We start from the raw sequence: 24,219 nt of genomic DNA, 5'->3' as shown, positions 1-24,219 counted from the left end.
GGGATGATTTTTGAAATTCCTTTTAACACACTATGTTTCTCCAGAAGAAGAAGAAGAAAAGTTGCCAGACAAGATCAGGCTGATGTTGAAGAAGTGCCTCTTTACTCCTTTTGACCTAGACATGCTGTTTAAAGGTAACATTTATCATCATTACTGCACTGTGCATCCAGCAACAGCCTAACAAAAGGTGCAAAAATTCCAGGATGAAGGACACTGTCTTTCTGAAAGTTCAGAGCCTGGATAGCATCCATACTTCTTTCACGCTGTGGGAAGGAACAAGCCAGGCTCTGTGCATGTCATTCAGATAGCAAATAATACCAAGTCAAGTGATTGCAACACCAGAGTTGCAACGCCATGTGTCAGAATTTCGGGCACCATTGTGATCATACCTCAATGCAATATTTCTGTACTAGATGCAGCTTTTTGCCAGAGTGCAAGTAAACTTCATAACTGACTGCCACAAGTCAGTCCAGGAGCAGGGAATTTTCAAGTGGCTCAGGCACTCTAGTCTAGGAGAAGAGTAAAAAAGGAGTGTGGCTGCAGCACTGGGAACAACAGCGCTTGTTCTCCTGCCTTGAGTGAAAGTAAACAAGTCCACTGTTACCTGACTTTGCCAAACCTCAAAGTATAATGCTAGAAGGAAAAATAAGTTTTACAGAATTGAGCATATACAACCCTTTTCTTCCCTTCATAAATTGTATGTTACAGTAGTTGAATTTACCCAAGTGTTTACAGTATGCTATATATATAATGGCACATTTAAGCTTTGTAAAGGGTTTGGAACATTTCAGAAATGTCTCTGGTGCTGAAAAAGGCTAATGTATTACAAATAATATAATATTTTAATTCAGAAAAAATATGTTTGGGAATTTTGACCTAGCATAAGGGTTGGGAAACTGAACAAGGATGCTATGAAGCATGACTGACAAATCAGTCAAGCTAGTCTGCTTCAGATACATATTGTGCAAGGCATTATCACTGCGATCAGTCACAAAAAATGCATATTTAGTTTTTTTACATTAAATACTACACCTGTGAACCTATGTAAAAGATATACAAAATATAAATGTCGTCAGGACTGTATATTTCAAACTTCTTAAAATAAACACAAAGTATATATATATATGTAGGCATATAGGTTGTAATTTCAATGTCAACACTAGCACAGTTTGTCTCTTCTAAATACAGGCCTGTATACTTCCTAGTCCAACACATGCACCTACAAACACATGATCATGCATACAGCTTTAAGTTCTGCAGTTTGCAGAAGAGTCAGAATATACAGCACTATACATTATTTCAACTCAAAATTGATTGGCAAATTAAGAAAGATGCTGTTCAAAAGAAATTCCTTGTGAACTATTTGAAAAAAACCAAAAAGACCCAGAGAAAACCAGGGATATAGCTATTCGTTTCAATAAAAACACTGAAGACCATGGTGATGATGACCTAAGATTCAGAACGTTTTGTCCGGCATGTGGTGGGGGTCACTCTTGGACAAAACACAACAGTGTGGAACTGGTTGCTATGACACATACCAAACACAGTTATAGTGAGGCATAGAGCTTTCACACCACCATCCAACCCAGCTCTGGGTTCAGACTACTGAGGTCTCTGACCGAAAGGAGACAGAGTTGTATACCGTTCTTCTCACAGCGGGAGGTGCTGACGGGGATCTGGATGCCCATCTGGAAGGTAGGCGTCGATTTGCTGGCCGAGCGGGACGGGAGAAGCCCTTCTCACTTGAACATTTAGCTGGCACACATATCTAGAACACAAAGGCAATTCCTTGCTTTAACAAGTCACAGCTTTTATGGAATGCAGCGGGAATGCAGGAAGACATTTGCGGTGACCTCAGAACAGGTGGTTGGAAGCTATTAAAAGGAGTGCAGCAATGCACAGAATGCAAAAGAACAGCTATTTCTATGTACAGGGATTCTCACATCAGTTGTGGTTTAAAATACATGAAGACAAGTGTCAGACACAAGTAAAGGTATAAAATGATAGTGCAAGACAAAACTGACATTCGCCTCTTATCTCTTAGTTTCTGGAAGTTTTTCTGTCAGTGAATGCTGTGAACTATTCCAAGTGTAGAACTCAGAATATCATCTGATATTACTGGAGTATGATTTACATACTTTTCAGGCATTTTTTGGTAGATCCTATTTCAGGAAACTCTGTTTCCATTAGTTCAGTGTGAAGCTGTTTAACTTGGTAACTAATTCAAAATGGTTATGTGTTAATACAGTGTCATGTCTACCTGCAGAGACATAAATGCAGAGGAAACCCAACTGATTTTGACCATAGCTATATTGATGTAAATTGGAAATAATGAAAATAAACCCAGTACCTCATGCCACATGTAGTTCTTTACATCTCTGTGACATTAATTCTGCTGGACTTAAATGGTAGATCCTGATCAGGCAGTATTCTACACCTAGTTTCTACAGATAGAAATGACAATATAAAATGTGAGCCTGTGGAAAAAGTCATTATTCCTTTCCTCCATATTCATTGATGAAAATTTGTTTGCCTATCGAAAGTTTATTGGATGAAAAAGAAATCAGAAGCTTCATGGCATTTTTCTTTCTGTGCTGAAGCAAAGATGTGCCTGTTAAGCAAGACATTGCATCACTGCAAGGCTGTCAGAAAGACATGCAGAAGAAAATCTGCATGGTCAGATTCTCAGCTGCTTCAATCCATATAGCTCCACTGAAGTCTGTGAATTTGTGACAGTTTAAGGCATACCAGCTGACAGCCTGAACCCATTTAAGTTTCTCAGCTCAAAACACACCTGCCTTATCTTTTTTGAGATTCCCAGAGGCATATCTCTTTGTGCTTTTTGTGGACTTTTACAGAACCTGCAACTTACAGTGTGTTTTTCAAACCATCTGTTCGCTTTTTTATTAAGAAAGAATGTTGGCAAAGGCAGTATTTCTAAACTTCTGAAAATAAACTTCAGCCAAATATAAATTAATTAGTCATGCCAACCTCTTCTGTTTCTGTGAGCCTATGCTTGAATATATAGGAGAATCTGGAACTGAGACATGAGTAAGAGAAGGTTACTTTATTAATGGAAACTTTATGGAGTCACAATACCCCTTGTCATAGGCAGTTCCAAGGAAATCCTGAACCAAAGAGCACCCTGGATACTGAAGAATGCTACCTAAGACGTCTAGGGTTTGGGGCATGGCCAAGTTTGCTTAAGTCCTATGGGAAGTCTTATGACATAACACATCAGCTAAAGGAAGGAGAGAGGGTGTTAAAACCTGATTGAAGTTCTCACTAATTCAATCCTAGCATAACTGCTCTGCAGTAAAAAACTAGCTTTACAGAACAGCAGCAGGGATCAGAATCTGGCACATGCCTTCACTGCTCATTCTTACTTACATGCTCCTGCCTTCCCACAACTCTATAATCTGCAGAGGCAATGCTCCCGATTTCATCCAGATCCTGGCCTAACATATCTATTTTTACATAACTATTTACAATGTAATGTTAGTCTGCCCCATTTTAGAGTCTGAGGCTTGTTATGAAACAGAATTGTTTTGTTTTTGCCATTCTCATGAACCTTACCTCTGGTAACTTCTGTCTCTCTTTTCCTTGCTTGAGTTGCTGCCCAATATGCCTGGCTGAATTCCTTGGAAAGTCTTGCTTTTCTTGCTCAATCTGGAGCATTTCTAAATACTGACTCAGTGTCTCACAACCCCCATTGGTGATTTCAGAATTTGCCTGTGCCCACTTATCTTTGCAGCATTTTGCACTACACGGAGAAGTCGCTGTTGATTTTTCATAGGTTTTCAAAAGCTTTTCAACAACACCATAGTTCGACCTTGAGTCAGCTGAGCGCGGGCGACCGGATAAATTACTTGGTCTCCAGTCATGCTCCTGAAGCATGTGCCTATAACCACTAGTATTTGGAAGTCCATTCAAGTGTTTTTGCTGCCCTGCTGTCCTGACAGCTTTGCTGGGGTTGCTAGTTTCTTGCTCCTTTGCCGGAGAGAGTTTGGGATTTGAAACACAAGATGTATTTACAGTTTCTGCCCTGCTAGTAGCAGAGTCACACAGTGGACCACAGGGTTTGTGATCTTCTGATGCTGCTTGAGGCACCTGATTTTGTTGCAGAGCACTGTTACCTTTATCTGTGTGAAAGACAGTCCGATTAAACTCATCAATCTTTGCTGCTAGCATTTCATTTCTTTGGTTCTTTCCCAAAGTACACCTGGTGTCTTCCAAAAGATCATTGTGCAAGGTAGCAGGGCCATAAAAGTCATTGCTGTAAAAAGGGCTGCTGTGAGACTTGGTGTTTTGTTTCTGGTGCATCTTGCTGCTTTGGGCCATATTTCCATCTGAACAACTCTTTTGGGCTGACAGTGGGGAAGGCTCATTTTTATTGTCTTTTCCGAGCTTGCCCATATCAAATGCCCACGTGTTGTGGCAGAAACTTGCTGGAACATTGCAGTCATTTTCGGTTACAGGTATTGCAGCAGTTACCATCACAGGGACTTTCACAGCCTGCCCTTCATTTGCACAGGCTGCTGCAGCTTTTTTCTTGTTTACAGGTGAAGGATTCCTCAGTTTCCCTCCATTCCAACAATCCGGAGCCTTGCAATTGCTTTTGATGCCTGGATCTCTTATTGGTGCTTCTGAAAGCTGTACAACTGCAGAAAGTGAGTTTGTTAGGTGCCGAGAAGTGCTCCGTGGAGGAACTGGTGGAGCTTCTTTCTTTTGCCAAGGTCTGAAATCTTTTCCTATGTCACCAGTAAGACCACCGTAAGAAACGTCCTTCAAAGCCTTGGTGGACCTCATCAGATTCTTCCTATTATTATGTTCCTCTGTTTCAAAAGCAGCTGAAGTCTGTGATTCATTGCTGGACACATGGTTCATCTCAGGCAGAATAACTGTGTTTTGGGTTTCCTCAAATTCCCCCAGGAAAGGAAGTGACTTCATTCTGGAAATAACAGAAGAGGTGTTTTAGGGATGAGCAATAAGGAACCGTCCAGAGAACCTCAGCATGGATAAATTCTCCCCAGGAGCAGGTGTTTTAACACTGGCTACTTAAAAAGTTTTGGGAGCAGTTTTGTTGCAGCTGTTACACCCAGAATAATCGAAACACACGTGAAAAATTTGAGGAAAGGTCAACAAAGGAATTTGTATTCCTTTCCTTTGCCACTAAAATTCTTCTTCTGAGTTTTTTAGATGGCTGTTTTCTTATCTATGCTACAGTAAGGACAGTAGGATCTTGTTCTAATGACTCCTGAGTCTGCCTGACTATGACCTGAATGAAGAAAGCTGTAGGACACAGTGTGTCCCTTGTGTAGGTTTCATAACCCTACACATGAGATCTGTCTTTTGAGATCTCTTAAAAAAGCACCTTTAGAAGTTATGCATCAGCTATCAATCTATTTGCTTTAAAGATACAAACAGCAGCCCAGCTAAAATAATAAATTAGTGACAGACGTTCAACTGATCATATGGTAAGAGTGTGAGAAATCCCTCTGATCTTTGGGAGCATCTGAGAAGATCTGAGAATTTCTGCACAACTCAAGAGACAGTCTATTTTTTGCTAGAGAAGACCCTGAACATTGAATTTTTAACACGATGGAATGTTCACTGGACATACTTTTCAGGGTCTGACTTGCCATCTTTCTATTAGTACAAATGTATGGTTGTTCTTCCCTCTCTTGCCTTCTTTGTACTCTTGGATCATCAGTTCCTGACACATCCCCCATGCTTAAGGCTAGATTTGGGCTTTAAGTAAGAAGCTTCCCAGCATGACAAACCCATACAGTGGTTGTATAAACCCATACATATGTTGTATAAAACTACATGGAAATGGGGCCAGAGCAGACAGAAATATCTGTTCACTTTCCCAATCCTCTGTACAGCACTTAGAAAAAATACAATTTCATCTCATATAAATAATAATCTGAATTTGTAGGTTCTGTAGATAAAATCCATTTTACTAGTAAAAGATGCCTTTGTATCCTATTTCAGCATATTTCATTTGAATGTTTTATGCTGAGCACTGAAACCCTAGGAGGGTAGGAACTGCCCAACTACTAATAAATCCATCAGCAAACATGCCTTCAAAGGGAAAAGCATAAGAAGCATTATTCATTTTCTTCCTCTAAAATGAGAAGTCCAAACATGTTTTTACCTTCTGTGATTGGACTTCTTTCGAATTTCCTCTTGATAGGTGCATAATTCTTCACTGACTCTGGCAAGTTCTTTAAGAGCCTTTATAAATATAAAAAACAGTCCTTTAATATATACATTTTAAATGGTATCTCCAGAATTAGTTTGAAACTTGTGGTCATTTGCATTTAAGATTCACAGCAGAGGGAAGTAGTACAAGAGAAGATACAAAAATGCCCCCACCTTGTGAACAGAGGCAAAGAGCATACTGTTAACACATTTAAACAGTGAGAAGACACTCACTCATAGCAAACCTAGGAGGAAGTAGAGACAGTGACTTGTGGAAAGACAAAATCAGGGAGATCAGTTCTTTAGCTTAACCTGGCAGGCCAAAGTCCTCAGTGTTTTCCTCCCCCTTGTAACTGAAACATGATCATACTTCACTTACTACATTGAGATCACCAATATAATTCTTGGTATTTTTCTCGGAAGTTTTAATGCTGAGGATGTTTTCAGGTTCCTTGTGGTTCTCAAAGGCCAGATTGTCCATTAACAGGGTATTGTTTCTGCTCTTGTCTCTGGGTTCTTTCCATTCGTGTCCTGTTATACCAAGCAAACTCCCTTTCCCCATTCTGTCATTTGCCACATTGTGTTGATGGTTCAGCTCCACTGTGTCATTCTCTTGCAAAGTAGGGGAATGCATGGACAGCTGCAGCATCTTGCTCTGAATGGCCTTGCTATCATGGACGGTCATATTGCTCTCCCTTCTAAGTTTCACCTCCTGGTAAAGCTGAAAAGACAATAGAAATTCTATTAAATCATGGTATTGTAACGAACTGTATGGCAAAGCCCCCATATTTATCTTCTGTTTTGAATGATGCTTCTCTCAGTAGCACTGATTAGAAAGATTCTATACACATGTTAGTAGAAAAATGCTGAGTCACCTAGTGTGATAGTTCACACCATGATTGCCACAGGATAAGGAAAGGGCTGCTACCATTCTCAAACTCTCTGCCATAGTTTTAATGTATGGCTTCCACCCATGGCTGGGACTGGAAGCGATCTCATGAGATAACTGGCCCTGCCTTGAGCCGAAAGCTGGATTGTTGTTTTACAAGTAATATCAACACACTGTGGTGGACACAACTGTGATGTGATGGATAGGGAATGTGGGGGAATGTGAGGGAGAGAGAGTGTTCTGGCTATGTTACAGCCTATCAAAGTATGTTATTTGAAGGAGGGGAAGTGAATTCTCATCAAATACAGTACCATCTGCAGTAGAGCAGACTCTTTCAGTTCCCAGATAAGTAGAATTCTTCCCTATGACTGGAGTGATAGGTCAGTACTGCAGAATGGTATTATTTGGCAATGTCCTGTGACCCTCTTCTTTCATGCTATCTGCTGAGGTCCAGTGGCTTCATTAGTAAATGAAGAGGTGTTAATTCTGGTCACCCAGCACATTCAAACCAGGAACTGTGGTAAATTATAAATTAGAAACAATAGCAACATCATAAAAATCTCTTCTGCTTACAGTGTAATTTCCAGTGCCAAGAATCCCACTGCTCTTTATAAACATTCATTCTTAACTTGCTCTCACGAAGAAAGCACACAGGCACCTCTGAACAGCCATCTGCCTGCCCTCTCAGAGTGCACAAGGCCATCACAACAGCTTTTGGAAGGACAGTGGAAAAGAATAACAACATGAAGGACATATGGCCATTTCATGGGTAGTGCTGTGGCTTAGAAGTATTCTCACGTTCAGAGACTTAACACTTGACCTCATCCTGGGTTTTCAAATTTCACTCCCAAAGACCAGCTGCTCATGGAAACTGAGGGCTGAACTTTGCCATTTCCAAGAAATAAGAGCCTCATACAGATTCAGCTTACCAGTAAGAAGGAAAGATACCACCCCATAACTCTAATATCAACTCCTAAACCCCACAATTCTTCCTGAAGGAATTAAGTTACGTTTGGTGGGCTAGAGAAAACTACCAAAGTAAAATTCAAGCTAAGGGAACACAAGTATTATTGAGGAAATCCTTCTACAGATAATGGCATTTGAAAGGTATCTATCTCTCCTTTTTTCCAGCCATGTGGCTTTTGGAGAAGAAATGTCAGGCATCTGAAATCAGCAGCATCTATAGACACAGCTTAAGAGGGGACCTTAGGATTCCAGTGATCTTGGGGTATCATCTGCAGTTTTGTTTGGCCCTGCAGTAGCCAGCAAATTGCTTCATTCACTTCCCCTCAGCCCCATTCCATTCTTTATCTCTTTTTCTGCCTCTGTCATGCTTTCCTAATCTCTGTGCTAATAAAGAATATGATGAAAACAGTCCTTGCTGACATTGTCAGATCTACTAATAGCCAGAATACCTTTTCATTAGCATCATTCCAAACCAGTTCTTATACCTAAGAGAATGAAATTCAACTACATACACAGATCGCATTACTAACTTTTGGAGCATTCTCAGCCTGGCAGTGAAATTAGGGAAGATGCACAGAAAAGTCCTAACACTAAAGACAAAATGTGGCAAAGACAATCATACCAAAGTCTGCAAGAACTGTGGGTAAAATATAAGAGACCTGACATTATGGAGTTCACCTGCAGGCTGGTTTAATGGGCAGTGTATGGCTGCAATTCCTTTAGCTCTGACTATTTTCCTTTTCACTTTCATGTGAGCCATCTCTGCCATACATTCCTGTGTTGCTCAGCCACAGGACAGTGCTGGCAGAGAGCAAGCGAAACCATGTGTATATTAGATGAAAAACGTGGAAAGCTCACTAATGAAAAACTTGCCTCTGTAGGCTGCCCAGCAGACTCAGCTAATGCATTAGAGAGTGTCAGAGGGTTTGGCTGAAGGGAGAATTTGAGGATAAAAGAGTAATAAATAATTGCTCTGACTATTTCTGGAAGGAAATGCATTGCAAATGGCAGGGACTGTTTGCTAGTATGTGTAAACACAAGTGGTTTCAGAACTTTCATGCTATTTACTGTACCTGTTTTCTGTCCCAAAAGTCATCCATAAAAAGAACATGTTCTAGCCAGAATAATTCTGTATCACACAGTATTTCATATATATATTATTTTTAATATTACCATTTGCCCCAGCAGGCCTGTGCCATCTAAATCCTTTTGGCTAGACAATTATGATACCTAAATTTTTGTTTCTAAATATGCACTTCTCTAATCCCCATATTGTTTAGTATGTACTTGAAAAAAGCATGTATAATGTAGGCAGCATGGCTCATGCCCAGTATGTGCACCACAGTATGTGCACCGATAATCTCATAGCACACAAAGCCACATTTCACCTCCTACTTTGTATTCATGACTACTAAATGAGCAGTTGCAAATACTGCTTAATCCCAGGATTTTCATCCTACCATCAGCTATTAGAAACTTCCAGTGACACATAAGAAATAGGACACAATACAGAAAAAAAAAAACCAAAAAACCGAAGCGACTCCATGTCACTTCACACCAAGTGAAAATGAGTGCTCAGATTTTTGTTTAAAAGTACCTCTTCTATTTTCTTCTGCATGACCTTCCATTGACATTCCCATTCTTTCCTTTCATTGTCAAATCTCTCCAGCAATTCCATTTTTTCTTTATTCCAGTTCCTCTCGGTATTCTCCAGTTGTTCACGCAGGTCCATGGCTACAGTCTGTGCAACAGCAAAGGCAGCTCTGCTTTTTTTCTTTCTTCTCTGAATGTTTCCTGGAAGTTTATGAGAGTAAGTCTTACTTATGTTTTATTCTAGCTTTCAGGGAACAAAGACAACCAAGAAAATTCCCAAAATTCATAACTCAAATGTACTTGCAGGAGACAGAATTACACGATTGCTTGACATTTATCTGGAGCGTGACTGAAATATGGATGTACTAAGCAGTATAGGACACAAACCCAAAGGCAGAGATGCCCAGTCTGGAAAGGAGAGCTGGAACACCCCACATTCAGCATCACAGAAATCAGTAACATCTGCCATAGCAGGATCTGTACCATGATCACTTTGCATCTTTGCCATTACTCTTCACTGTAAATGTGTTTTCAATTAATTCGAGTCCGTATAATATTGAATGGCACTTCAGGACCTTGGGATACTTCAAGATCTGCCCTTGAGGGTGAAAGCTATTTTTGAGTTTGTTCAAAAGACAACTGCCAATGTAAAGGTATCATGTTTGCTCACGCACTCCTTGCACACATGCAAGAAGCATGACAGAGACTGTTACATTCTTTTGGCAATTGAAGACTGTAAACTTGATATATGCAGGGAATTCTCATGGCTACATGAATGCTTTGGAATTCATGAAGGAAGGCAGGACAGGAAAGCTAACAAGTACAGACATATACAGTAGAAATCACTTATATATAAAGGACAGTGGGTCACTAAAAAGGGTTCAAGAATTTTGGTTTTAGAAATCTAAATCTATAAACGTTAGTTTCAGGACAAGCATAGGGAAAACTAGAAAATATTCTCTAATAGCACTAACTCCAGTCTTGTTCAAAACCTTTCTCAGAATATTTGAATAATTTGTGCTTCAGTTTCTTCCCTTCAGAAGTCTTTAGCATCTTAGTGTCTGTAAATGAAAAAACTATTAATTGAACCACTAGATAGGCATGTTTTAAGGGAAATATTTAAGACCTACTTTTCTGACTTTGGAGCAAAGCAGTTGCAGGTTTTATAGGCCTGGTGTTCCTCTTGCTTTCTTAGGCTTTACACTAGAAAATTCACTACCATCAGAGCATTTACTATGCCAGCAAGGCTGAAATAACACTCATTAATTCAGTTATGATGGCTCCTGTGATATAATGCCTGGTGCACAGGCATTGATACTTGAGTTTGTTAACTTCAGCTCTCAAAGCCAGTTGTTGGGTTACCTAGGTGGACATGGAATCTAGTTCTAGTAGTAAAATACCTTTGCACTGCTTTCTTCTCCTGGCAGAAACCAAATAGGTAGGCACATGAATTATCAGAGAGTTAACTAGGGATAATCCCAGTTTACCTTCCTGCAATTTGTTCATTTTCCTGACTGATAATCAGTGATTGTCAACTCACAGGAACTGCTGATTTTACTTCCCACATTTTCTATGATATAATAAAAACTCACTCCTGAGCAAAGTTCTTCCCCATCCTGTACATTACTGGCAAGTGTTGCTGATTCAGCTGTGGCTACCATGTAATCACCACGTACCAGTGTCTGCATTATTTCAGCTGACTGGGAAGATGATGCCAAACTTGGAGTCAGCTTCTTTCATGTACAAGTAAGCAGAAGAGCTCAGATGAAACCCAACAGGTTGCTCAGGACTTTGGGTCATAGGAAGCCCTCCCACAGGATCTCCCAAGCCATCATGGGCCCAGCCTTAACTCAGGGCTTGCAGAACAGTTTACCCAAGCACCTGTCTTGGAGTAAAAAACTTGTCTCTGAAATGACAATCTGTCCCTCAACTACCAACAAACAGATTTCAAACCCTTCTTCTTTGCCCTGCCTAAAAACATACAGAGCAACTCCATAAAACCATAAAATTCCTTGAAACTAGGAGCTGCTGAAAGACAGCACAAAATTCTCGTCAAAAAAGAAGCCAAGTACTGGTTTGCTCACGGCCTCTTGGGGAATGCAGCCAGGCTAGAGAGACTGTACTTCTCCAGGCCAGCATTTTGGCTTTGTTCCAGACTCCAGTAAGCGTTGACCAAAAAACACTTGCAAAAAATTCTATTACAGTTAAGATCTATTGCAATTGAAGCATCTATTGCTAATGAACTTTAAGAATATTGCTGTACTTTCTCACTTTGATAATTGAAAGGTTGCAGTTTTTAGCACCGTTGTTTTATTTTGGTTTTGGCTACATTTATGTCTTTATAACCTTTCAGGATACCTCTGAGAAATAAACGAAAGTCAACTCTCTGCTCCGCTGTAATACTTATACAAATATATGCCAGAAAAAAAAATTTAAAGACCCCCATATGTAAATGCCATAAAGTCATGAACAAGACAGGCAGACATAATCTGTCAACAACTTGCAGAAATGGCGATTATGCTAGTGCACTTAGTAATAATGACCGTGCTTTAATCAGCCACACATTACTAGAAAGGTCAATACTGTATAGCATATTTGTTTTTACACATGCAAGAATAGATATAATATGTGCTCCTTTCAAGCATGAATATAGCATTGAAAAGGCCTCTGGTGTTTCCTTAGTGCTGGAAAGTACTATTGCCATGTTGGCATTCATCTTAACAATTTTCAAATTGTTTCATATGGAACTCTGATTATAAAAAGAGACTGAAGACAGTCAGAAGGAAATCAAGTCTTGAAAAAGGATAGTTACAGAAGTTACAGATGGTCACTTGTAGCTCTAAGATCCACAAAAAGCTTGTATTGTTTCTTAGGCTTCTCGGATTTCCTCTTGACATAAATTCTGAGAAGAAAACTCATGTTTATTGATGTTAGCAGCTGGATGACTATACAGCTTCGCTGCTGTCGTACAGTAGATCAGTTCCTCAGAGACTTTGACTCCTATTTCTACTTCTCTTCCCCCCACCCCTTTCTTTTTTCTTGGTGTTTCTTTTGGGTCTGTTTGGGGTTATTTTGGTGGAGTACATAGTGCAGTCTTGGTAATACACCCTCTGTGTGTACAGTGCACCGAGATTTCCCCATGAGTATTTCACGTGGCTTAAGCAACCCAAAGGCATGTAAAATGCCACATTATCATTTGCTCTGTGGATCAGAACAATATCTGTGCTCTTGCAGTATTGGCAATTTCTGCATGTCCTAGACAAGGTCAGAAGCTCATTACAGCAATCAAATTAAGCAAATAATCAATTTTGTCTGCATCAGCTGTATTTTCCCTTAACTTTTCTTTTAGCCCTTCCTCCTCAAAAGCAAAAAATGTTTTAAGCAACTATTTGATGTTAGTCATTATTCCTCCATATCTTACTATTTCTAGCCACATATTAAAAATGCAAGATTGTTTGCAAACAACCTCTAGCAACTTCTGAAAATAATCTGCTTGACATCAGCTGAGATGTTATTTTTCAACAGAGTTTAATCAGATTGGATGTGCATAATCATTCAGATACACAAATCTTCCCTTGTTTTTACAGAAAAAAAATGCAATCAAATTATATTTCCAAATAAGTGCTGTATTTTGGATGACTAGGAAAATTGTAAACATATGTATTTGTTCAATTATAAATGTGTGCCATGTGTCACGATAAGACACACTTTATACATAAAAAGAACGTACATTTGAGTGAGAGAAGGGAGAGAAAAGAGAGGGAGAAATGAGAGACAGTGAAAGAAGAAAGAAAGAAGAAAGAGAAAGAGAGAAAGAGAATGAGAGAAAAGAGAAAGAAAAGAGAAAGAAAAGAGAAAGAAAAGAGAAAGAAAAGAGAAAGAAAAGAGAAAGAAAAGAGAAAGAAAAGAGAAAGAAAAGAAAAGAAAAGAAAAGAAAAGAAAAGAAAAGAAAAGAAAAGAAAAGAAAAGAAAAGAAAAGAAAAGAAAAGAAAAGAAAAGAAAAGAAAAGAAAAGAAAAGAAAAGAGAGAAAGAGAGAAAGAAAGAAAGAAAGAAAAAGAAAGAAAGAGAAAGAAAGAAAAGAAAGAAAAGAAAGAAAAAGAAAGGAGAGAGAAGAGAGGACACAAGTGCACACAATGCTATCTGTCATCCCTGTTCTGTTAATATATCTCTGCCTGCACTGAAAAAACTAACTGAACTTTAAGAATAAAGAACATATATGAACTTGACATTACATATAAATAACATTGGAGGGATGTCTAAATAACTGTTTCCCACATCAGAAATTTGCCTTCCTTTTTAATCTTAACTGTTCAAAAACACTGACTTAAAGTAAACTGCAACCATACCTTTCATGGAATAAGAAATCCTTTCGGAGTTTTTCAGTCCATTTCTAGGCAGCAGCAAAAGCAATGAAACACACAGCTAGCAGGGATCCTGTTCTGTGAATCTTGATCTTTAAAAGAAACAAGAGAGCTAAGCAAGACACAACCTTTCAACTGGGGCAGCATTTGCAACTCTCTTTGAATAACTCCTCAACTTTTGCAAACTGGAAAACAGTTCCGTTCAGCATCATCCCCGCAGCTGGCTTCCACGTGACGTCAGTGCACGGAGGATGGTTTTAAAGCCATCTCTTCCAACCCCCAGCTTTGTAACTTTATATCTCCTCATATTTTGTGTAAACAACTCCAACTCCAGGACATTTTTAGGTTTTATAGTGCAGTCCAGTCTTTAAAGCTTGCCAAAGCAGCTAGTGTTAATATTAAAGCTATGACAATAGGCAATTTTAGGGTTTTTTTACTGTTGTCCATGTCCAGGAAGATTTTTTGCTGTCTTCCAGACCCAGTTTTCAGGGTTACATTTTTTAGTACAATCATTTTGAGCTTTGCAACTTGATCCTCTTTAACTGCTTTGTAAAGGGAGTTTTGTTTAAAGCAGTGGTTTTGTTGGTTAACGGCTATCTTAAAGAGCTAAAAGCAAAGCACTCCTCCCTAAAATCTTTTTTTGTAGTCTAAATATGCTCTCACTTATGAAATGCAGAATTATTGAATACTGTGTAATCCTACTGTCTTGCATTCTGGGAATGGCAGTAACGGTTTCTTTGGGATATACCCAAATATTCCTGATACTTTATAATATTTCTGGATCAGATTCTACAGTCTGCTAAGACACTTTGTGTCTCAGCAAAGCAAAGCACTTGAAACTGAATGAAGAATCTCCCTTGAGCAGGGAAACTCATCTCTGGCACAAGGCTGGTGAAGAAGGTCCAGAAACACCTTGGGCTGGATATAAATCCCTGGGAGTGTCCATAGCAAGTGTTGGCATGGGACAAGGGAAGGGAGTGTGACTAAAGCGATCCAGCAAGTGAAAGTCCACAGGAGAACCTGAAGCCAGAGCAGCAAAATTTAGCTGCTCCCCCTGCTGAGCCGCCGGGAGGAGGAGCCCAGCTTGCTCCTCAGGTCCCTGCCCACCGCGGTAACTCTCCTGTTACCTGGGTTAAACTGCTCTCATTTGGGCCCCGGAGAGAGACCCCCGGGGAGGAGCTTCACACACACTGCCCTGCTGGGTACTGGTGCTTGGGTGTGTCTGCAGACAGCTACTGAGACTGGCAGCAAATGCATCTCTCAGGGAACATTTTACCCCACGTGAGCCTGGAGGAGGGCCACAAAATACTTGATATGGGCAGCATAAAACTGACCAAATCCTGCTGTCAGACAGATGTCTTGGAATGCCCTAAGCAGGAATATATTTTTGTGGACAGTGCAGCTGATGACAAGAGGATCAGTGAGACAAAGGGCACAGTATGAAGATTCACACATCCTTTGCTTAGTCAGCACTCTCCTCTTTGGAAGTGTAAGTTTTTATCTGGTAAAATCCATTATAAATCCATGCACAGTATAAAGATTTTAACTCTGGGCACATTTTATAGTAAATACCAAACCAGGTTTCAGGAAAAACACATTTTTTCTCCTTATATGGTCTAGCTGTAAGTCTCAGCGAATACATTAATTGGGTGCTATTCTGCTCCCATGTAACCTAAATAATGAGACTATTTGTGAAAATGGTAAAGATTATCAAAAAATTGAACAAATAAGCCCCAAGTACACAACTGAATGTTCCTGAAGAAAATACCCAGACTCTGAAGTCTGAGGATTTAAATCTAAAGAGACAGTATGACTTTCTTTTGTGAGGTTAGGTCTCAAGTGCCAGCTGACATGGCTGGGAGTGAAGCTGGAGTGCCTGGGAGCAGAACTGAGCCCACAGCTGGGGGCCAGGCATCACAGCACTGCCTCCTCCCTGAAGCCAGCACAGCTGCACTACTGCACATGAAGGCAGATTCTTAAGACATGTTTTTTTGCTCTTATGCATCAACATAGGCTATTATTCTTGTGTCTTTTTAATATTGCTAACTCCATGCCCCTCATCTTGCTACATGGACTCTTTGAAGTAAAATCAGTAAAAATAAACAAAACAGTGGACTAAATCCCAGGCTTAAGTTCTCAGTCAGGCAAAAGCCTACATTTCTGTCAGTGTGAGGAATTAGAAATGCATGAGACTGAGGGGCTCATTAGGAGACAAGCACTAGACCCACCTCATAGGTCAAAGTGACATGTTAAATTCATCCTAATATGGAAAAGGTGAGACAAAGGAAACATGAAGTGAGTTGTAAAAACATGGGATTATTGTCCTATATACCCTTAAGGGTAGCAGTAGAGACTTCTGCTTTTGAGGATAAGAAATTATTCAACAGAGACTGTCCCTACTGTCTGTCCTCCAGCATCAGCAGATAAAGCAGAAAATGTGGCTTTCTGGCCTCTGGCACAGGTAAAATAAGCAGGAAGACTACTGCAGGCTTATTACATCCAACATATTCCTTCCACAGGAAAAGCAAAATTTGTCCATATCTGGTGCCAGCTCTGCTTTATCAAAAAAAGGTGCAAGGGCATTTTAAACAAGACCTCTGCTAAATTTCTCTTCATCATGCAAGACTTGAGACAATGCAGCATGAGTTTCAGCATGGGCTGATCATAATCTGATCATATACTCAGGGCAGTGGCTAATAAAATGTACTCAGGACCACTTCAGGACATCTTCAGGTCTGCTGCACCAGCTTGGTTATGGCACCCCCATTTTGCTATGGCCACAAAAGCTAGTGACAAGAAGGAAGAAGAGCACTGTTGCCACTTCAGTCAACCCAACCTCAACATTAGATTCCTGAATGATGTACACCTTGATAATCCTGGTATACACACCTTGGGAGTGGATATATACAACGGGGAATGGGAAGAAGGGAATACAAACTCTGTCTCATCCTACTGTTGTGTGCTTCTGCAATAGGCTATAACTCAGTGGAGAAACAGAGCCAACAAATTGTTATGTCATGTCGCTGCTCCAAGGTTACATTGGAAATCGGTGGCAGACACTTCAGATGTTTACTTTAAATAGAGCCACCGTAATTTTCCCCATAGGCAACTGCATGTGTAATGGCAAAAGTTGGGTTTGAATATCACTTCCCCTGGCATTAAATCAGAGACAGAAATGTAAGCCAATGGGAACTACGTCCCTGATACTGATGCCTTTAGAAGTCTCCTACTCACCTATCAGATTCTGGGGTGATTAAGGAGAAGGGCATGTAATACCCTGAAGCTCTGCTTGTTTTCATAAACAACTCCCAAAGTTCATGTGCAGTTCATCTCTTTTTATAACACATATCTAGACAGCCATGTTTTTGGCAATTTTCTATTTTCCAACTGCCAGGCATATTTCTGCACCATAGCACCTGCTCTCTTCTAGTTTTCATTCTGAAGCACTGGTGACATGTGTCAGCAGACACTTATTCTATCTCTAAACTGGAGCTTCAGGCATGGATATTTTTAGTTGAAAGAAATATCTCTGAGCCTGGAGAAAATGGTCATTTTAACATAATGGGAATTTTTCAGTAGTAGTAAAAGAAAATATTTGTAAAGGGATTTTTTCAGGGCACTCAGAGCCAGCTCTAAATAGGAAACAAATTTAATTGAATTTTTCTGATTGTATTAAAAGAAAAAAATGGCACCTATTCCCTAAATTACATAAAAATTCATTGGAGATAGTGCCAATTTCCACAAGTATAAAGATATAATAGTTAGATCTACTGAAGCAAGATCTTTTCCTTCTGAAAGAATATGGAATATGTCCCCTGGGAACACAGGAAACAAAATTTAACACTTCAGGGAAGTGCTAAATTAAGGCAATCTCATGTTTCAAAGTCAATGACTTTTTTTCCCTGGAACATTCATATTTCACCAGAATATTCCAAAATGGGAACTGTGAACCTGCTAAGTGAGATTTGAACTGATAGGCAACCTGGCATATCCAGCTCCTTGCCAAATGCAAGCAAAATCTATATTCCTCTCACCTATTTCTCTTCAGAACCCCAAGCCATGCAGCAGGCAGAATCAGTGAATCAGCAGTGTTCTGTCTGCCTGTGCCCTGCCTGACTCCAATGCAGTCCTGCTAGAGGATGCTGATATATTCAGCTGCATTTGCTCACTCACCTGTGAGATGGTCTTTGCCCACCAGGCCAGTAACCGAGTGGGGAGAATCTGCTGCCTTTCTTGGCAAGTATAATTACTGCATTTCATAACACCAAGTCATTTCAATTTAGCAAGACATAGAACACTTATTTCTTTGGCTAGATCTTATCTTCTGGCTATGGATAAATGTCCATACTCACTCTATTATCTTTCTCAGCATCTTTTCAACTTGCGCAATATCTGGTGTGAAACACATCAGCAACTCCAATCACTCTCTTCAAGCTGAATGCAAAAGGACGAGAAAAATACTTCTCATTTCTCACTGAGATTTCTCTGTTTGTCGGGCTCCTCACCATTCTCCTTGCCCATGAGAGATTCAAAGATTGTGGGGAGCTTCTAAAATGACTTTGTACGTTTTGGTGTGCTTTAATTTCAGATTGCAGCCTGTGCAATAGCTTCCTAAATGTCCCAAAACGTCTCAGCTTTGATTTTGCTTTGTTGATGCTTGATGGAAAGCTCCAGCTTTTGTGCAAGAAAAAACACTGTGAGAAATCAATGGGGTTGTAGTTGCCAGTGCTGTGCAGAGATTATCTCCACCTCTCATCTCAGTAGTTCATTCTTACCTTTTCTGATTTCTGAGAAAGAAACAAATCTTTCCCAATTACTTTCCAAGATTTATTCAATGTATGAATTCAGTGTATTACTACTTTAGAGTATTACTGTTACTGATACACTGTCTGTAAATCAAACCTTCTCTACTCATTTTTATTACACACAATACCAAGAAAGGTATAAACAAGTGTGGGTTAAAATCTAGAAGCCCAGAACTTTAGATCTTAGATTTAAGTATGACTTTTTCTCTCTTACGGGAACTGAGTCAGTAACATTTAAGAAAATCCAAATGCTTGTTTTTTCCTCCACAGGAGATACTAAAGCAGAAAGAAACTGAAGTCAGTCTTGTGCTAAGATCTGGTATGACAAGTTTAAGCCTCAAATTATTGTATTTTTAATGTCCAAATTTTAATGTCCTGCAAATCCACAGGGGAAAAAAACCCTAGTATTTCCAGCAGTTGCTGAAAAACAAAAGGCCTTTTCCAGTTACGGAAATTCACTGTGAATTATGGCTTGATCATATCTTGCCATAATAGTTTCTAATTTGTGGAACTTAGCTTTTAGGTAACTGCATAAATTAAAGCATCTTAGAAATGCTTCAGAGTTACTTTGGGCCTGACTTTATCCTTAACTGGGAAACCAGTCAAAGCTATCTATTAATCTCACATATATTGGTTATAATTTCCTTTAGACATCTCAGTAACTATAATATAGATAATGATGACAACATCCCCTGGTAGGAATAAGTATTTGGATTAAATCAAGAAGTTGGGTGATTTAGCTGATCAAGGTTACTGCACTTGCAGAGTATGTTCAGGGAAAGCTAGACAAACAAGGAGAAAAATACAGCATTTTAAAATAATGAATATTTTTACTATTTTTTCATTCTCATTAAAAAAATCTTGTTGCCCTATCTCTTGCTGCTCTCTGAGGATTTTCCCTCAAAATGGTGTCTCAACTATTGCAGATAGCAGAGCACAACACAGGCATGGAAATGAACTGTTCTCACTGGGGGATGAATTAAGTGAACAGAGAGCTAGCATGATAAACCAAAGGGAATCCTTACTGCCCGCTAGAGAAACAGCTGCTTTATTTGTTACCACTCTTATTATTCACATGGCAACTGCAGAAAAAAAGTGTCATTAGTACACATACTTGTTCACCTTTGGAGAATTCATATTTGTGGGACTCAGTGGTTTCAACATGGGTTGAATAAAAGAGAAAAGTGAGCTCCATGGGGCGTTTCAGATGAGATTTTCATAGTGGGAGATCTACTGCTTGTAGGAACTGCCTATGTCAGTGTGAAAGAAAGAAATGAGTCTCCTGTACTCTTACTTCTGCCTGTCATAGGCAAGAAAGAAGCATTCAGTGACTATTGGTGCACACCTATGTACACAAGCTTCCCTCACTATGGTCACTGGCTAGTGATGGCATGATTAGACAGGGGTCACTCAGCAAACCAAGAGTTACCATGTCCATTCAAAACTCATGCTGAAACCTGGGGAGAGAATGGAGGGCCATGGTGGCTGGGAAATGTCACCTGACAAACTCCAGGTCAGCCAAGGTGACTTACACCACTCCCATCACTTCAAGTCAGACTGTAGCATGGCCAGTTTTCTAGAGCACAGAGAATGCAGCCAGCCTGTATCTCTCAGCAGACTCCTCAACTACTCTGGTAGCTTCTCCTCAGGCATCTCATTCTCAGAGGCTCCAGCTCCTAGCCACAGTTCCAGATATAGTGCTCTATATACCAACCAGTTTGATTTTGCCCCCTTTGTGGTGCCTAATCCGCATAATACAGTGCTGAAAAACATTAACACCACAATTACGCAAAATATATGTACAAGCTCTGACACCAAACTGCAGAATACACACAGAACGTGGCTTTACTATTCATATATGGCTGGAATACAAATTCTTTTTCTAGGAGTGGGAAGAGGAAAGTAACAGAGTCCTCACACCCCCTCTTCATATTTCTGTTTTCTTTCCGATTTGGTGCAAATCAATGCATATTAAATTGGTTCCAGTCCTCAGGAAATTTTTAGTCAAAAATTATAAAACCAGACAAAGTGAAAAATTCCATTTTCTGTTTGCTTACCTGGAGTACCATGGTGAGCAGGTTTCCTATTCAACTGGCTGACTTTTTGGTATGTTTTTTGCAGGTTTTTTGGTTTGGCTTTGGTTTCAGCAAACAAGTAGTCTTCAGTGTTTTTATAGCAGTGGCTATTACAGAAACTATGTCTCTTGCACTTCTTATCTTGGAGGGTGGACAAAATAAACAAACTGAAAATAACACTACAATGAACAGTAAATGATGAATGACTTACAATACAAAAAACAGTGTAAAAAGGAAGACAAGTTTAAATATTGTTGTGTATGAAAGGGATGAAAATAATACAAGGATGAGAATAAGTAAAATGATAGGCTGGAACATCTGGGAAAGTAAATACAAAGACAAAGAGAACAGTCAATTAATGGAATAGCAAGTCCAAAGTTTCAACAAAATAAATAGTGAATCAGACTATGCTTGTGGAGGGACCAAGTGCCCATCTCCCATTTACTTCAGTAGGAGTTCTGCATGGTCAAGCCCTGAAAAGTCCAATTGTTAAATGTTCAGTTGTTGTTATTTGTTTAGAGAAAATACTAATTAGTTTGTTTTACATTTGTGTAAGTCCATGCAGTACTCTGCCTTTAAGCTAATGGGAGCTCTACAAGCTCAGAACTACTGCTAGATCAGAAAGTGTGCATGCTAAATGCCGTCTCTGTTTGATTTCATGCAATACATGTATAGTAATTGATTAGCTTTAAACTCACTGCGTCTGTGACTTTCTGATACAAGGAAACAAAAGACTAATTAGTCAGCATAGGAATAAGAATAGCTTTCAGCTTCACCTGGCAACTACTTCGACTGTAAACTAGCAAGATAGCACACAGTAAATTAACACAGCAAGAGACTTACAAAACATTGGATAACTTCATTAGCAATAACAAGATACGCCAACTATAGGATTGCATGATAAGATAAGGGTAGGTAATTTTCATTTTTCATGGCAAAAGATCTTGAGTCAGCGAGGAGTTTGCTCCCCAAAACCTCTCTGAAATAATTCTGCATGGAAACAAACCACAACAAAGATGCTTGTTACTGCTGCATGCAAGCAGTGACTAACAGGCCTTCAACAAGATGCAATCTGTTATAGCAATTACAATATTCACATTACTGTGTGGCTCTGGGACTCCATAAAGTAGATTTGCATGGTTTCTTTTTATGTGGTTTGCCACATTCTCTACGATTTTTGAAATTTAATATTTCCTCCTGTTTAAAATTAATTGAATTTTCCTTTTATTCATTTAATAGGAACCCAACCACTAAGAAAACAATCATGTCCATTTATGAATCATATTCATATGTGCCAGAAATACTGTCTGCACTGCCTTTTGTGGCAATGAAGGCCCAACTCTGTCAAATGCAATTGCAAAGCCAGAAAGGAGTGTTCTACCTCCTAGAGCATTATTTTAATTTCCAGGACACCAGACTTATTCACTGTTCACAAACAACCCTGTTGGTAGAATATGTTTTCATATGGCCAAATGAGGATTTTAAATAATATAAGAAACAGTGACTTTTGTGCACTGCCTAGAATAAAGAATTTTCTTTTTGTGCCATATATCGAATTTGAGGTTTAATTTGCTTGGCAGAGCCTTTTTACCTGTAGGCCGTAATAAGTAAAAGTCTACCTGACTCACTGACAAAGGTTCATCTGCACTTCGATCGTCCGAAGACTTTGGAACTTCGAGTCTGTCGATGAAAGCCTGGAGCTCTTTCCTGAAGGCCTTCATCTGCGCGTTGATCCGGTACAGAAGCTCGTGCTCGCGTATTCTGCTGCCATCGTCTTCCTCGTCCATCAGTCCAAAGAGGTCCCCATTAGCTACATAAATCCTCGCCTCTGTGATGATGGTGCTCGTGTCAGAAATTAAGCGATCTATTGTCTTGCCCAGCCGCTCCGCTTCAGAGCGAATGTCCTTCATCTGCTGCCTGTCAGTGAAGCTTTTCTGCCACCCCGATGGCGTTGGATAAAAAGACCTTGTGGGCGTCAGGCACCGAATGTTGCGCACCTCTTCGGAGTCACTTTCCCCACCAATGGGACCTTCCCTTTTGCGGTGAGGGGGGCGGGAATCGTCGTCGCTCTCCTTTTTTCCTGCATCGCTTTCTGCATCACTGTCCCTGGGGCTGCCACGGATACCAAGATGAGAGGCCAAGTCGTAGCGCTGCATGTTGGACATCAAGACTCTGTTCTCATACTGGAGCTGCATGACTTTGCCACTCAGCTCATTGATCTGCATTCGTGCAGCTTTTAGCTCCTCCTGTAACGCTTCTGTCTTGGCATTGTCATGGTGCCTAGAGCTCTCATGAGCCCCAGACTTGTACTTGTATTTGTTGAGCTCAGCTGTTATGCGCTTGTTTTGTTCTTCTAAATCAGCTACATTTCTCCTCAGCAATTCTGTTTCATCTTCTACTAGCTGCAAATGCTGTCGTAATTCTGACAGGGATTCACTCTGCTCTCCCAGGAGTGGGTTAGTGGTCCCTGAGAAATCATCTCCTCTTAAATCATCAAGCTCTGCTTTCAGTCCTCTATTTTCTACTTCTAGTTCCACTATTTTCCTCCCTAGAATGTTAGCTTCCTCCTCCACAAGCCTCAATCGAAGCTTGAGTTCAGCTTCTCTAGTGGTAGGTGGCCCACCCGCTTCACCTTTTGGCAAAGGACTGTCCAAATCCCCATAAAATGATCTGTATTTCTGCAGCTCATGTTCAAATCTGTCTTTCTCTTTATCAATTTTAGCCATTTTCTTCCTCATCAAGGCTGCTTCTTCTTTGACAAACTGTAGCTGGCATTTCAGGTCTTCATTGTCATCCTTAGGAAAAAAAAGCAGCATTGGAAGAAACTTAAAGTCAAACAGGAGACCTCCAGTGGATTGCCTTAACTTACAAGATTAACAACCACAGATACATGGCTTTAGATACTAAGATATTTTCCTGCAATACTTTTTCACTGATCAATAAATTAAAAAGAGGGGAAAATACTATTTTACTTGTGACTAAAATTTGCACAGTCCCCAGAAATACCTGGGGGAGTCAGGTACAAGGGGGTCTTGTGAAAACCCTTATATTTTCTACGCTTGCAGTATTATCAGACTTTAGAGTGTTCAAAAATCCTGAAGTCAGCACACATAGAGCCTATAAATCTTGTTTCACTGGTGCTGCCATTTACTTTGCCTAAAAGACAGAGTAGATGAAAGCTGCTGTGTTCTGTTGCAGCACCAAGTGTGTTTAGGTGGTCCTTGAGATTAGTGGTGTCTGACTGCAGATCTGGGGTAAGAGCTCTTCCATTTCACAGCATACAGGAAAACAAAGGGTAAAGCAAAAAGCAAGCCAAGTGCAA

The 24,219-nt window shown here is 39.9% G+C and overlaps 2 protein-coding genes across 2 annotated transcripts in view; both read right to left on the bottom strand.

Moving 5' to 3' along the window:
• Positions 1 to 984: 984 nt before the first annotated feature.
• Positions 985 to 14,231, bottom strand: KIAA0408. The gene is made up of 6 exons (XM_082302854.1): positions 14,003 to 14,231; positions 9,660 to 9,856; positions 6,587 to 6,928; positions 6,161 to 6,240; positions 3,577 to 4,951; positions 985 to 1,768 (listed from the first exon to the last, which is right to left on the bottom strand). The coding sequence occupies exons 1-6, from the start codon at positions 14,007 to 14,009 to the stop codon at positions 1,598 to 1,600; spliced, it is 2,172 nt and encodes a 723-aa protein (XP_082158980.1). The 5' UTR covers positions 14,010 to 14,231; the 3' UTR covers positions 985 to 1,597.
• A 7,551-nt stretch (positions 14,232 to 21,782) lies between these two features.
• Positions 21,783 to 24,219, bottom strand: part of MTCL3 (MTCL family member 3) — a gene marked incomplete at both ends in the record, with an annotated part of 28,343 nt that continues 25,906 nt past the window's right edge. Inside the window, 2 exons of the mRNA XM_082302682.1 lie at positions 21,783 to 21,887; positions 22,517 to 23,692. Of these exons, the coding sequence (XP_082158808.1) occupies positions 21,783 to 21,887; positions 22,517 to 23,692 (1,281 nt within the window). The remainder of the gene's footprint in view (positions 21,888 to 22,516; positions 23,693 to 24,219) is intronic.

This window comes from Coloeus monedula, assembly GCF_965178545.1.
Source record: "Coloeus monedula genome assembly, chromosome: 2".
NCBI lineage: Eukaryota > Metazoa > Chordata > Aves > Passeriformes > Corvidae > Coloeus > Coloeus monedula.
This window is presented reverse-complemented; position numbering and strand designations above follow the sequence as displayed.